The sequence below is a fragment of the Tarenaya hassleriana genome, unplaced genomic scaffold (genome assembly GCF_000463585.1).
Source record: "Tarenaya hassleriana unplaced genomic scaffold, ASM46358v1 Cleome10, whole genome shotgun sequence".
Classification (NCBI taxonomy): Eukaryota; Viridiplantae; Streptophyta; class Magnoliopsida; order Brassicales; family Cleomaceae; genus Tarenaya; species Tarenaya hassleriana.
The window spans coordinates 3,601,813-3,618,015 of NW_010960188.1; the positions used below are offsets into that span (position 1 = coordinate 3,601,813).

The 16,203-nt window shown below is 37.4% G+C and overlaps 2 protein-coding genes across 2 annotated transcripts; both read left to right on the top strand.

Moving 5' to 3' along the window:
- The first annotated feature begins 10,029 nt into the window (after positions 1 to 10,029).
- LOC109116252 (defensin-like protein 195) lies at positions 10,030 to 10,633 on the top strand. Its single transcript, XM_019201398.1, has 2 exons — positions 10,030 to 10,104; positions 10,211 to 10,633. The coding sequence occupies exons 1-2, from the start codon at positions 10,038 to 10,040 to the stop codon at positions 10,453 to 10,455; spliced, it is 312 nt and encodes a 103-aa protein (XP_019056943.1). The 5' UTR covers positions 10,030 to 10,037; the 3' UTR covers positions 10,456 to 10,633.
- A 2,473-nt stretch (positions 10,634 to 13,106) lies between these two features.
- LOC104804899 lies at positions 13,107 to 16,203 on the top strand. The gene is made up of 2 exons (XM_010529263.1): positions 13,107 to 13,392; positions 14,486 to 16,203. Exons 1-2 carry the CDS (start codon positions 13,107 to 13,109, stop codon positions 16,201 to 16,203), a joined length of 2,004 nt encoding a protein of 667 aa, XP_010527565.1.

Genomic DNA, 16,203 nt, shown 5'->3' on the forward strand with positions numbered 1-16,203 from the left:
TCTTGAAAAGAATGCGTTTTTTTCGCGTGGAATAGAGTGATACCAAGCACAAAATGGGCAAGAATTCGTGAATACGCAGACACACGTGTATATAATTCAACGTACGGACAGAGAAGCTCGATTTTTAAGATAGAGGCTGGATTGAAAGCTCTGTTGAAAACCACGTGATTTTTAATAAATGGCTTTGGAAATGAAAAACGAAATATGAATGCGATAGTCAACTTAGAGTTTTTTTTTTGGGGGGGGGGAGGGGATTTTTAGTATAAATACTACTGGCATAGCACATGTTCACTTCACAAGCCGAAAGTGAAGAGAGACAGATGGCCGAGTTTGCTTCCGTCTTCCTTGTGTACTTTCTTCTCTTCCTCACGGTGATCGGTAAGTACGTAAATAACCCAAAAAAAAAAAAAGATTTTGCATGCATGGAACCATGCGAGATCGTAGTAAAGTTTCGTGCCAATAATATGTGAAAACAATGCATGCAGAAGTGCCGGAGATAGAAGCTCAGCTGGACGAGGAATGCTTGAAAGTGTACGAAGACGCACCGATTTCGTTCTGCCTTGTTCTGATTTTTCCGAGCCTTTGTTACCTAAATTGTCGTGAATACAAGAAATCGTTGGGCGGACAATGCGAGCGGGGAAAGGACGGCAGACCGGTTTGCTACTGTGATTATTGCAGCGACGAACCACGGGCTTCCATTCAAATGAAAACGAACTATGCTTAATATATATTCGAAGAATAAAAAATGTATGTTTGATGAAGTAGATGCCCATGTCATATATATATATATGTGTGTCTCATATAGTCCTCGTCTAATGTAATAATAATGAATAACGACCAAAGGGGTATGTCTCGACTTTTATCTTAGTTTCCCCTTTTGTTTCCATGTCTTCTTACCACCTTTTTGTAACGGTTCCCTAATAAATAATGGCATGTTCTTATATGTTTCTTGTCCCGCTTTAAATATTCAATAGAGTGACCATAAACGTGTGTGATCTCGTTCGGACGTGTCACATAGAATGGAAGACGCGAGGGAATCGCTTTGACATTATCCATACGTTGATAAATTGTACGAGTCCCCATCAAATATGCCACCATTCCATTTTAGGTATGTCATTTTACGTTGGATTCATAACTCTATACATAAAACAATAAAATTACATTCAACATCCATCTGATGTAACTCTAAATCATAATGAGCTATAAGTGTCATTATTGTTCTGAACGAGTCTTTCGAAGATACCGGAGGGAAAGTCTCTTTATATTCAACTCATTCTTTCTGTGTAAATCCTTTTGCTACAAGACGAGCTTTATACTTATCCACATTTCCTTTAGAATCCCGTTTGGTTTTAAATATACATTTGCAACCTACGGGTTTGATTCCTTCAGGTAATGGAACAAGTTCCCAGACATTGTTGTCTTGCATGGATTTATACTCTTCATTCATGACTTCAAGCCAATTTTGAGAGTTTGTACTTTGCATAGCCTGACGAAAACTTATTGGATCATTTTCTAGTAATCCAACATTTTCCCCATGCTCTTGGAGATATACGACATAATCGTCTGGTATCGCACTTCTCCTTGCTCTAGTTGATCTTCTTGATGGAAACTGTTCTTGAGGTTGTTGAGGTTGTTCATCCGGAATAACCTCTTGAATTGGTTCATCCGGAATAACCTCTTGAATTGGTTCATCCGGAATAACCTCTTGAGTCAGTGCGGGGAGTTGCATGTTGTCCGATTGATCTAGATGTGTGCATGTTGTCCGATTGATCTAGATGTGTTATATCATGACCAATTATTATGGGAAGATGAACAAATTCTTCCTCAAATGCAACTTCTCGTACCTTATCTCTACTCCCAAACTCAATATCCTCAAAGAAATGGGTTGTTCCAGTTTCGAATATCGATCTGTTTTTGTGATCATAAAACTTGCACCCCCTGGATTTTTCTGAATACCCAACGAAATAACAACTTATTGTACGCGGGTCTAGTTTCTTTTCTAATGGCTTGTAAGGCCTTACTTCCGCTGGGCAACCTCATACATGTAAATGCTTTAGAATTGGTTTCTTACCCGTCCAAAGCTCATAAGGGGTTTTTTTAGTTGCTTTTGTAGGAACTCTGTTGAGGATATATGCATCGGTTTTAATCGCTTCTCCCCATAATGACTCTGGTAATGTCGAGTGACTCATCATACTCCTTACCATATCTTTAAGAGTCATGTTCCTACGTTCAGATACACCGTTCATACTTGGAGTTCCAGGCATGGTATACTGAGGTACTATTCCACATTCATCAAGGAATCTTGCAAAAGGACCTCGGCGTTGTTCACCAGATCCATCATAGCGACCATAGTATTCGCCACCGCGATCGGATCTTACTGCTTTAATCTTTTTTCGCAGTTGATTCTCAACTTCAGCTTTATAGGATTTAAACATGTCCAAGGCTTGGGACTTCTCATGAATTAGGTACAAGTATCCGTATCTTGAGTAATCGTCTATGAACAAAATGAAATATTGTTGACCATTCCATGATGCCGTAGGAAATGGTCCACAAATATCCGTATGTATTAGTTCTAAGACATCACTGCTTCGGTTTGCACCTAACCGTCTTTGGTTTGTTTGTTTCCCCTTAATGCATTCAACACAAACTTGAAAATGTGTTAAGTCGGGTATGTCAAGAATTTCATCTGCAACTAAGCGTTCTATCCTTTGTTTGGATATGTGACCTAATCATTTATGCCATAAATTTGTAGAAATCTTGTCATCTAATTTTCTCTTTGTACCATGGGTTTTAACATGCAAGGTTTCATAATATGAAGTGATTGTATCAAGCACATATAGATTATCATTACTAGAGAGAGTACCAGTACCAAGTAAATTTGAATCACGAAAAAGACGAAATAAACCATTTCCAAAGGAACAAGAATAACCGAATTTGTCCAATGTAGAAATAAAAACCAAATTCCGTCTAAATGACGGTACAACAAATGTCTCATCCAAATCCAAATAAAAACCAGAACTCAATAATAATCTAAAAATGCAGATAGCCTCCACTTCAACTTTATTCTCGTCACCAACATAGATGAATCTTTCAGCATCACTTGGTTTCCGATGGCTTAGGCAACCCTGCATTGATACACTTATGTGAGTAGTAGCACCAGAATCTATCCACCAAGTGTATCGTAGTACAGAAGTTAAATTAACTTCAGAACAAACCAAAGTAAGAAGTTTACCTTTCTTTTCAAGCCAGCCATGATAGCCAGTGCAATCCATCTTCACGTGTCCCATCTTCTTACAAAAGAAGCACGCACCACTCTTATCCTGCTTTTTTTGCATCTTCTTGACAGGACCATCATCACTTTCCTTTTTCTGAGGACGTTTCTTATTTTTGTCCTTTCTAGAGACCGCAAGGTGAGCACTTTCAGGTTTTTCAAGCTTCAATCGCTCTTCTTCTTGCACACAATGTGAAATGAGCTCGTTAAGAGACCATTTGGCTTGTTGACAGTTGTATATGATCCTAAAGGATCCATACTGTACAGGAAGAGACAACAATATCAAGTGCACTAGTAAGTCATCAGACAAATCTATCTTGAGTGCCTTGAGCTGTGAAGCAAGATCTGACATCTCCATGATGTATTCCCGAATGTTCCTATTTCCCTTATACCTTTTGGAAATAAGTTTCATCAAAAGCGAGCTTGTTTCCTGCTTTTCATTTCTTTCAAAACGAGCCGCTACTGCTTTCATGAGCTTACTTGCATTCTCATCATCATAGATGGAACCTCGAAAAACCTATGGAATTGTACGCTTCATGATCATAAGGCACATGCGATTGGAACGCTCCCAACGTTCACGTTCCTTTTTCTGATCATCAGTACTTTCCGGTGTAAGATCAGCGGGAGCATCAACAACACGCATGGCCAAATCCAGATCCATACAACCGAGAACTATCATGAGGTTCTCTTTCCATGCCTTCAAATTTTTTCCCGTAAGCATCGGGACCGAATTCAGCGAAGCTGAAATGTTTGCTGCGGTAGCAATAGCTGAATCCAAAAAAAAAGAAAAAAATCAGTCTTTCATGCAAATAATGACAACACATACGATACACCATACAACATTGATGTTCTATCTTTGGATCGAAAATCAACTTGTAAGTGGCATATTCGACATAGTAATCAAATCATGAATATCTCATATAATCTATTGAACCTTCCTTTGGGTCGATTCAATAATCATATGTAATCTTTATGATATTCTAATTTATTACTTAATATATGTAATAAATTTCTGCCAAAAAATTCCCTTCCTTTGGGCCGGTAAATTTTCCGCATGAAATTTATACATAAAAATATTCTTTATAATATTCACCGAATGGATTAATTTGTGACATCAGAGCTTACTTTGGCAAGGTGATGTCTCAAATTAATCGCATAGAATATTAATCGAATATTTTGTCATTATTCCTCCTGATTTGTCACGACCAAATTCTTCTCAAATGTCTTTGATGGGACATTCGCCGCACATGTTCACGCGCACTTGCAGCCATAATGGGCTGTCCAACCCTATGTGTGTAATTGGCCTTAAACCCAATTTCCATCATATACATATATAACCTTTTAAAAGTAATGGGCTCAAGCCCAATTTCTTTATTTATATACATATATAATAATAATTAAAGAGAAAAACTAATGGGCCAGGCCCAAATATATCATCATAAAAAAAACTGTAACGTAAAAAAAATATAATGGAAACTAATATATTCTATGTATAATCTCATTTAATGAAATTAAATCAAACGAATACGTTTCCAAATCTCATTTGAAACTGAATTCTCTAGAATATAAATATCAAGATCGTATATTTAATTCTAGATTTATGCCCATAATGAAAAGCTAAATTTTCGTTTTAAAAAAAATTGAAACGAATGTACAGATTTCCAAATCTGCTGTTTTTTTTAAAAAAAAAATTCTGCAGTGATGAACCCGGACACTGTATATGATCGTGACAATCACTTCAAGACAAAACATGATACACAAACCAATATATATACAGTATGCATATATGCCAAACTGAATCTCACGCACAAGTATACATACATTAAACATGTAGCGAATTGTCAATGTATATATATAATAAATATATACAATCGTGCATGATTAAATTAAACAGCATACATGTATAAAAAAAACATGCCAATATACAGGAAAAACCGTGCCAAATTCTCCTATATATATATTTATATGGTTTTGTTATCTTCATATTACAGATTATTATGTTAACCAATAAAAAACTGCAAACAATTCGATAATAAAAAAAACATCATTCATACGAGCATACATGCTAAGCTCTGATACCAATTGTTAATTTTAACAATACCGTGTTTCTGAATATACAGAAAATATATCCTGAATCTGACATGCAACACGTAAGAATGAAATAGAATAGAGTCTTACCTGAATCCATTTCAGCAATGAATCCGGTAGCGTCTGAACAGTAATCGGGAATTGTGATCTTCTAGATCAACACACGAGCAGAAAAAAAAATTCTCACAATATGGGCTGTAAGAATTCTGAAAACTGGTGTGTGACCTAGGGACCATAACCCTTAATTTATAGAAAATAAACTTCTTATTATTTCCAATTCCGCCCATAAAAGAAATGGAAATAACACAACGGTATCTGCACATTAGTCCTTAAACTTTACCGAAATTACATTACTCTCTCTCAAATTAAAAAAACATGAACTTATATATACACACACCCATATATACTTTAATCTCTATTCACGCTTATTTCTTATAATATACTCTACTCCAATGCTATACATTATTAAATTAATAGATAAATGGATCACTACTAGAAAACAACAAAAGGGTGACGCAACTTTTGCGTAACCTTTTTATATTTTTGCGTCATCCTTTTCAAAAGGTGACGCAATAGTGACGCAACCAAAAACGTCACCATTCATACCGTCACCAATTCAGATTTCGTCACCAAGCGTCACCAAAGGGTGACGCAATAGTGACTCAATTTTTGCGTCACTATTTAGTGACTTAAAAAGGTGACGCAATTATTGCGTCACTAAAACGTATTTTGGATCCAAAAATAATTTTTTTAATCTCGAATCTAACCCTATACCCTATTCCCGACCTCTAACCTCCAACCGCGATCTTAAGCTGAATCGGAAACTCTGAGATTGAATCCTCGAAATCCACTTCCCAGGAGGTCACCCATCCTTCCACTACTCCGGCTCAAGCACGCTTAACTTTAGAGTTCCAATTGACAACCAACCAACTGATCCAAGTTAAACTTCTTATATATTACTACATTAATACATATACATATATAAATATTTATACTTATAAATATATATACGTATATATTTGTACGTATATATACATACATAAAATATATATTTATATACATAACATATATTTGTATGTATAAATATATGTAAAATACACATTTATATATAAAATACTCGTATATTTGTATATACAAACACACATATATATAATATATACGTATATATAAAATTTATGTTTTATATATATTTGTATATTTATACATACAAATACATATATATATAATATACGTATATATAAATTTTATATTTATATGAAAATATTCGTATATTTATACGTACAAATACATATATATATATACGTATATATAAAATATATATTTATATATAAATATTTGTATATTTATACGTATAAATAATAAAATACATATATAGTGACGCAATTGCGTCACTAAAAGGTGACTATGGTGACGCAACTATTTGCGTCACTCTTGCGTCACCCTTTTTCGTGACGCAAATTTTGCGTTATTTTTTGCGTCACCGTTTAGTGACGCAACTATTTGCGTCACTATTTAGTGACGCTTTAGTGACGAAAATATTGCGTCGCTATTTGCGTCACTTTTGCGTCACCATTTTAGTGACGCAAATTTTGCGTCACCTTTTGCGTCACCTTTTCCGTGTTTTCTAGTAGTGGTAAAGACAGTGTTTCTTAATGGAGACATTAATGAAACGATATATATGACACAACCAGAAAACTTTGTGATCGGAGATTCAAAGGAGATGGTTTGTAAATTAAAGAAATCCATCTACGGGCTTAAACAAGCATCCCGCCAATTGTATTACAAATTTCGACAGATCATTTGTTCATACGGTTTTGAGACAAATGATGTAGAAGAATGTGTATACCACAAGTTCCGTGGGAGTAAGTTTGTCTTATTAATATTGTATGTCGATGACATATTGATTGCCTCTAATGACATAGGGATATTAAATGAGACTAAGGTTTTCCTTTCAAAGAGCTTTGAAATGAAAGATTTAGGAAATGCCGCTTTTGTATTAGGAATCCAAATACATCGAGATAGAGCTCGAGGTATACTCGGGTTGTCACAAAAGAACTATATCGAAAAGATATTAATGAGGTTTGGGATGAAAATTTGCAAAGAAGGGAACACCCCTATTGCTAAAGGAGACAAATTTTGTCTTGCACAATGCCCAAGAAATGAATTTGAGCAAAACCAGATGCAAGAGATTCCTTATGCATCGGCTGTAGGAAGTCTCATGTATGCTCAGGTGTGTACGCATCCGAATATTGCATATGCAGTTGGGATGTTGGGAAGGTATCTACATAACCCAAGGATGGATCATTGGAAAGCAGCTAAACGGGTTTTGAGATACTTACAGAAAACCAAACATCACATGTTAATTTACAGAAAATCAGAAGATTTGGAGATCATTGGTTATACAGATTCTGATTTTGCTGGATGCCAAGACAGTCGTTGATCCACGTCTGGTTATGTTTTTCTGTTAGCTGGTGGAGCTATATCGTGGAAAAGTGTTAAACAAACACTCACGACAGCTTCAACTATGGAAGCATAATTTATAGCATGTTATGAGGCATCCAATCATGGAGTATGGTTGCGAAATTTTGTCACAGGGCTGCGAATTGTGAACAAAATAGAAAGACAACTTCGGATATACTCTGACAATAAGTCAGCGGTTATGTACTCCAATAACAACAGGAGTTCTTCTAAGTCAAAGCATATTGACATAAAATTATTGGTTGTTAAAGAAAGGATACAGAGTAGTCAGATAAGTCTTGAACACATTGGGACGACTTCCATGATAATGAATCCGTTTACTAAAGGTTTACCACCCTCGGTCTTTATTGAACATGTTGCTCATATGGGTGTACTATCATTTGATGATGTATAGTTTAAGTGGGAGTTATGTGTTGGAAAAGACTAAAGTAAAGTTTTCTACAGAAAATAAAGTTTAAAAGTTTTAGTTTCTACTCTGAAATGTTAAGATCTCCATAAGGTTAAAAAAGACCAGTTGAAAATAGACACGTATAGATCACTTATCGTGTAATTTTCATGTTGCATACCTAAGCTTTGATCTATGTCATTGGATTTGTTAATATATGTGATCTTAGAAGGTTTAGTCGTGCAAAATATGACAAAAGCCGCTAAGGTCCTATATTATACGTTCAATGGACCAGATTGATGAAATTACGAAATAATAGCATGTTGTTGAGCTCTCTAAAGATAATCCAAAATCACATATATTGAATCAAGTGGGAGATTGTTAGAATATTTTATAAATATTCGCAATTAATATGATTCAATATTGGATTTAAATCATGGATTTTGTAACGTTAGCTATTAATAAGGCATAAATGTGATCATTTATGAAATATGCCTAAAATTGTAATTTCGGTAAAGTTTAGGGACTAATGTGCAGATACCGTTGTGTTATTTCCATTTCTTTTATGGGCGGAATTGGAAATAATAAGAAGTTTATTTTCTATAAATTAAGGGTTATGGTCCCTAGGTAACACACCAGTTTTCAGAATTCTTACAGCCCATATTGTGAGAATTTTTTTTCTGCTCGTGTGTTGATCTAGAAGATCACAATTCCCGATTACTATTCAGACGCTACCGGATTCATTGCTGAAATGGATTCAGGTAAGACTCTATTCTATTTCATTCTTACGTGTTGCATTCATGATGTATTTTCTGTATATTCATAAACACGGTATTATTAAAATTAACAAGTAAAACATAGAGAAAATTTCCACGAAAATCAACCCATTCTCTTTTTTTTTTTTTGCAAAATACATTGGTGATATCTATGAATATTTGTATCCACTACTAAAAAAATCAAATAATGTTTGTTAATTATTCTGGGGAAACGTTAGGTGGGTCGACAAAGGTCTCGAAATTCAAAAGAAATCGAATCCAAATCACTACAAAGTGGGCCCCCACCTTCTTCGAGTCCTTTAGATCATATCTTCAACCTACCCCATAAATTTTTATGAGCATAGATTGATGCACATAAATCGTAAAAATCCCAAAGAACTATGAGTTATATACCAAATTATTTTGTTTTTGAATTTTATAATCAATTATTAATTTTTATATAAAAAATATTTGACATTTATTTCCTGATCATCTGAAAATTCAGTCAAAATATCAACGGATCAACGTTGACGTGACTTCGTTGAACTTATATAAACATATAAATCCCTCGATTTCTTTCTATAGATGACATGGTAAATTCAACGAAATCACGTTATCGTGATAGTCGTTTTTTTTATTGAATACATGGATGATCGAAAAATTGGGGAGAAAAAATAAAGTTAAATAATTTTTTTTTTTATCAAAAATTAATAATTGATCGTGAAAATAAAAAAGAAAATGTTTTACATTGAATGAATGTGACAGTTTTTATTTTTTATTTTATATATAACTGAGTATCCTAGACCGAATTCAGACTAATCTCGGGGTCGGAAGCCAGCCATGTAATTTGAATTATACGTTTTCTCCCCAACTTGAGATTCGAACTCAGGGCGAGACAAATGTTTTGTGTTTCTGTTTTACCGGTTGTGCTACCGGGTTGGATATGAATGTGACATTTAACTTAGAGTAAATGTTTTTTTTTTTTTGGATTTTTGGTATAAATACTACCGAGCCATAGCACATGAACTCACAGGTCGAAAGTGGAGAGAAAGAGAGAGAAATGGGCAACGCAATCAAGTCTGCTTCCATCTTCGTTGTCTTCTTCGCTCTCTTTCTGGCTGTTCTTGGTAAGTAAACTCATTTCCCCTGATCAAGATCGTAGTAAATTTCAGTTAAACTACCTTAAATGCTCTGGATGTTATATGTATATACACACACACTTACATAATGCAGGAGTGCCAACGATAGAAGCCGACGATGAGTGCTTGAAAGTGTACGGCGGCGATGTTGGGTTTGCGTTTTGCGCTCCAGCAATCTATCCGACCATTTGTTACATGAGATGTCGACAAGACAAGGGAGCTAAAGGCGGAAGATGCGATTGGAAAGGTTATGCCACGGTTACATGCTACTGCGACTATTGCAGCGACAAACCAGAAGCTGCGATCAAAACGAAAACGACGAACGATGTTTTATATTAGCATATTGGGAAATGTTTGATCGATGAATAGATGCCCATGTCTCGTCTAAGGCGTAATAAAAAAAATAGAAGCAAAGGGATATGTGTATAGTCACTAGTCTTGGTTTTCCTTTGTTCGCCATGTTCATGCATGCGTCTGTGTTTCCCCTTGTGTTAATAAAGGCATCTACGTTTTTTTTCCCCTTTTGTTCTTAATTTTGCTTCATCTTTAAGATCTTGAGATTGATTAAACACCAAAATTGAAAGAATTCAAGGATCAGTTTAATGGAGAAGAGAATTGGTCGCTAGAGCAAATGAGAATCGAAAGAATATTTCTGGAAAATATTTTATTATTCTCTGTTTTTGCAGAAAGAATACAACGCAATATAAAGTGACATTCTAAGAGAAGAAATATAGAAAGTATATCTTAGTATATGGAAAGATATAATCTGTGATTCTCTTTCCATTTTGTCTTCCATTGATTCATCAATCTTCCAACGGTAGATTCAGCCCAATATCTACCAATGGGCTGAACCATTCTTCTTCTTGCTCATTATCAAGGCCTTGTACACGAGTGTGATCTTCAGTGACCGTTTGGACTTGCTCAGCATGTCGGAGATTGACCGGAAGATGTGTCTGAGCTTCATCACATCGAGAATGATTATTTGGCTCAACAAAAATATCATGGGATTTTTGTGGGTCTAAAGGGTTGTATATACATTTGCGCTCAGCGTTTGAAACTCGAGAGAGGGGACAAACCAGCAAACGGAGTTCAATGTTTCCGAGATAAAGAAAGGGAGCTCAGCCTCTGATTTGGTTGAGGATTTTGTTTGACGTTATCCGTATGATGAGATCATGCATATTGGAGGGCTCTCTCTCTCTCTCTCTCTCTCTCTCTCTCTCTCTCTCTCTCTCTCTCTCTCTCTCTCTCTCTCTCTCTCTCTCTCTCTCTCTCTCTCAATTCATCACCCCATTTCTCTTTTTTTTTTTTGATAACGGTAAATCTTATAAATATAAATGTTTTTACAATAGGGAAAATCCGTAAGATAAATCCCTAAGTACAAGGAGTCATAATAACCGAATCCAAAAGAAACATGAGAAAAGACAATATTTAGAGCTCTCGTTACCAAAAGCATTTCATAAAACTAAAAGTTTCCTCTACCCTTGCGAGCTTTTCCAACTAGTGCGAAATCGGAAGGATCAAGAATGACGTTGTTAACACAAGATCGAAGGGAGTACTGAGATTTTTGGGCTGTAGCAGCAACAGAAGAACGAGCGCGTAAGATTCGTTGAGCTTCTGCCACTAGTTCTTCATCTGAGTCAAAACAAAATTTTTGAGGTAAAGTGGCTTGCGGCTGGACCGAAGGTAACGGAAGAGGGGTACCTGTATCGGTAATGGGTTCACTAGACACTATAGTAAGAGTCGGTGAAGGGTTATTTGGTATTTCGACCACATCGATGGATTTAGACGTGGAGAAGGAGGTGTTTGTGACAGGTTGAGAAGGTTTTGATTGAGAATGTTGTGGGACAATAACCGGTGGTTTAGGAGTGTCAACAGAATCTGTGACCGGAATGATAACCTTTTCAGAGTTAGGGGTAGATGGTTGTATAACGGGGCTGACCTGGACCTGAGGTTGAGTAGGACTTTTAGCAGGGCAGTGACGGTGATTATGCCCAAATTCAGAGCACGATATACAACGCGGGGGTAGCCAGGCATAATTGACATCGACCTTGATGATTGCTCCGGCATCATCCTCCACTTCAACGGCAGGAGGCAAGTTCAATGTCTCTCCGAGTTGGATTTCAACTTTGACACGGGCTTCACCGATCTGAAGAGGGTCCAGACGCATTCTCTCCGTGTGAAGAGGTTCACCAAGTCCACTCGCTATATAGCTGATACCCTGTAGTGAGAACATTTCCGGCGGGATATTCCGGAGAGTAATCCAGATGGGAACAGATGTAAGAGCATGCTTGCGGAGGGTAGAAGTCGGTGTCCACTCCGAAAGGGCGAACATCACATCCGCCACTCGCCAAATACCGATTTCGAGGGCCCATTCCCTTGTGGCTAAGTCCGGAATGAAAAAGAGACATGCCGAATCGCTGATGCGACGGACTGTGATACGTGTCTTCCTACCCCAGATTGGATTTAGGGATTGGAATATTTTAGAGGCTTGCGGAGGGTAGAAGTCGGTGTCCACTCCGAAAGGGCGAACATCACATCCGCCACTCGCCAAATACCGATTTCGAGGGCCCATTCCCTTGTGGCTAAGTCCGGAATGAAAAAGAGACATGCCGAATCGCTGATGCGACGGACTGTGATACGTGTCTTCCTACCCCAGATTGGATTTAGGGATTGGAATATTTTAGAGGTGTTTGGGGCTACTCCATAGAACTGTCCGATAATATACCCTTCCCAGGCTTTTGAAGCTTCCTGGAACACCGAACTGGGAACTCGGACTCGCGGGATACCTTATGCCGAGAATACCGGCTTGGCCAGTCTGGAGAGATTCCGCGAAGCTTGCCGGAGTCGATCTGCCCAAGGAAATTTCAGATTCGAGTTGCCACTGGAAACTGTGGCTGAAAGAGCTTGGGGAGCAGCAGGCATAACACGGTCCGCTAAGGGAGCCGAGGAGAGGGGAGGCACCTGGATGCGTGGAGAAGCAGGGGCCATAGATGAAGACGGAGTTTGACCCGAAGGAGATGGAAAGGGGGGGGGAATCCGACGGAAGAAATGTGGAGGTAATAGGGGGCATGAGCTGCTCCATAACCACCGACGGAGAGGCTGCCGGCGGTAGAGAGAGCGACCCAGGAGCTGCAATCGCCGGTAATGGAGCGGGATGGTCGACACAGAGTTGTTCCGGAGGTGGAGCCGATGGGAAAACAAGGGGGGATTTGCTCGATTTCTTCCTCGCCGTTGGAGATTTGTTTGATTTCTTCTTCGCCATGGCAAAGAGAGACGGTCTTTTATCCAACCAGCAGAAGGCCAGCCAGTTTCACTCAAGATCGACGGAGGCCTTCATCACCCCATTTCTCTCTACTCTTTCCTTAATATATCTTGGTTTCTCCCTAAAACCCCCAAATCTTGAAAAAAAAAATGCATTTTTTATACTCCTAAACAGTGTTGTCAAATGGCGGCCATGGCCCCGCCATGGCGGGATGGCGTGGCGGATTTCAAGGTAGACGCCATGGTATTTGTATAACGTGGCGTGTATGGCGTTTTCGCCATTGCGTGCGCCATATCGGGTTTCCCATTGTGGGTTATGGCGGCCATAGCCCCGCCATGGCGGAACTGCGTACTAAAAAGGAAGTAAAGACCAGAAAAAAAAAAAGGAAAACAAAAAATGGGAGATATCGAAGCGTCGGTGGGTAATAGTTCAAGATTTTGGAAATAGAAAAAATTGAAGAAGGAAAGAGAAACAAAATCTGAAAAGAGAGATTTTCGAAATAAAAAGAAAGAGGAACACAAGGGAGAAGCAGACGACTGAGAGAGAGAGAAAGAAGATTGCAGAAGTTGAAGATCAGAGAGAGAGAACATAAGGAAGAAGCAGACGACTCAGAGAGAGAATCGATCTGTTGGTATTTGTCTTTTTCTATTTTTTTTTGTTTGTTGATGATGAGATTTATCTCTATTTTTCTTTTCTTTTTTTGTTTGTTGATGATGAGAGAGGCAAACTCTCTTTATCTTCCGTGAGATAGAGAATAAAAGCATGAGACATGTTCTTTGTCATGTTCCACTCATCTATTGTTTATCTATTATAATTTTTGTATGTAATCTTTCTGCCACTTGCTACCACTTACACTGACATCTGTTATCGTATGCATCATGTTCATGTTCCTATTTTTCTATTTTTGTTTTATACGGCATGGGCTATAGGGTATTCATATTTATTTTCTAATATTTTCTACCGTGGGGCGTGTTCATGTTCCTATTTTTTTTAAGACATTTATATTCATGTTATTATACAAATTTTGATTATACAGAATTATTATGTATTGTATATATTTGTTTTCATAATTTATCTATGTGTTTTCATAATTTTAATACTTTTCAGTGATAATGTCAAACGAAGGCGGGCAATCTTCACAATCTGCATCTACAAATGTTGCTCCTAAAAGAACTAGAAAAGATCCTGGATGGAAATATGCTGAAGCTGTAGAAGAAAATGATACAAATACTCTCGTATGCAAGTTTTGTAGAAAAATTATGAAAGGAGGTATTACAAGAGTAAAGGAGCATCTGATGGGAAAGAAAGGCAATACTACTATGTGCGAATTATGTCCGAAAGAAGTACGTGAAGAGATGTGGGAACTTCACAAGAGAAAGAGAGTTACTGGTTCTACGGTTTGTTCCAACGAGCCAATGGAGCTTGATCTTGATGATTTGGGTTTTGGATTATCTGATGAAGAAGAAAATCCACAAGTAAAACGGAGCAAAAAAGGTCATATGGATTTGTTTGTTAGAAGACCCGAAGCAACCAGTTCAAGGAACAAGAAAGAAAAGATGAGACAACAAAATATCAAAGAGGTGTGCGACAAAGATTCTGTTGGTGGAGTTCACCAATCTATTGCAAGGTGGTGGTATCAAGCTGGAATTCCATTCAATAGCATTAAGATGCAAAGTTTTCAAGATATGTTACATGCTATTGGACGTTTCGGCCCTAACCTTCCAGCTCCATCTTACCACCAAATAAGAGTGCCATTACTCACCAAAGAGGTTGAATATACCAAATCATTGATGAAACAACATCAGATTCAGTGGGAGAAACATGGTTGCTCTATTATGTCGGATGCATGGACGGATAGGAAACAAAGATGTTTGATTAACTTCTTGGTCAATTCTCCCGCTGGCACAATGTTTATGAAGTCGATAGATGGATCTAGTTTTGTGAAGACCGGTCAAAAGTTATTTGAGATGTTGGATTCTCTTGTTGAAGAGATTGGAGAAGATAAAGTGGTTCAAGTGATAACCGATAATGGAAGCAATTACGTCTTAGCGGGGAAGATGTTAGAGGAAAAAAGGTCACACCTCTTTTGGTCTCCTTGTGCCGCTCATTGCGTGGATTTAATCCTTGAAGACATTGGAAAAATTTCTTCGATCAAGCTCACAATTAAAAGAGCCATATCTGTGGTTGGATTCATTTACAACCATTCCAGTACATTGAGTTTGTTGAGTCAATTCACGAACAAGAGGGAATTGGTAAGACATGCTGTCACTCGTTTTGCCACTTCCTATCTTTCATTGGAAAGGCTTTTTCAGGAGAAAGATCATCTTAGAAGAATGTTTACCTCCAATGAGTGGAGGACAAACAAGTTGGCGAAAGAAGCAAAGGGAAAGGAAGCTGAAAAAATTGTCATTATGCCTTCATTTTGGAGTAATGTGAAATACACTCTCAAGATAATGGCTCCACTTGTTCAAGTGCTTCGACTTGTGGATAGTGAAAAGAAAGCAGCAATGCCCTATATTTATGAAGCAATGGACAAGGCAAAAGAAGTCATTGAGAAGTCTTTCAACAATGACGAAAGCAAATACAAAGATGTAATTGCAATCATCGATAAGAGATGGGATTGTCAGCTTCACCGTCCATTGCATGCTGCTGGTCATTATTTAAATCCCGAATACTTCTATAGCAATCCTGGACTTGAGAGAAATATGGAAGTGGTTGATGGATTGTATCAGTGTATTAGGAGTCCTAAAATTGGTTATTACTTCGTACACTTACATCTCCAAAGAATCGAAATAGTACGAATGAATATCCCTTCCCATATTTAG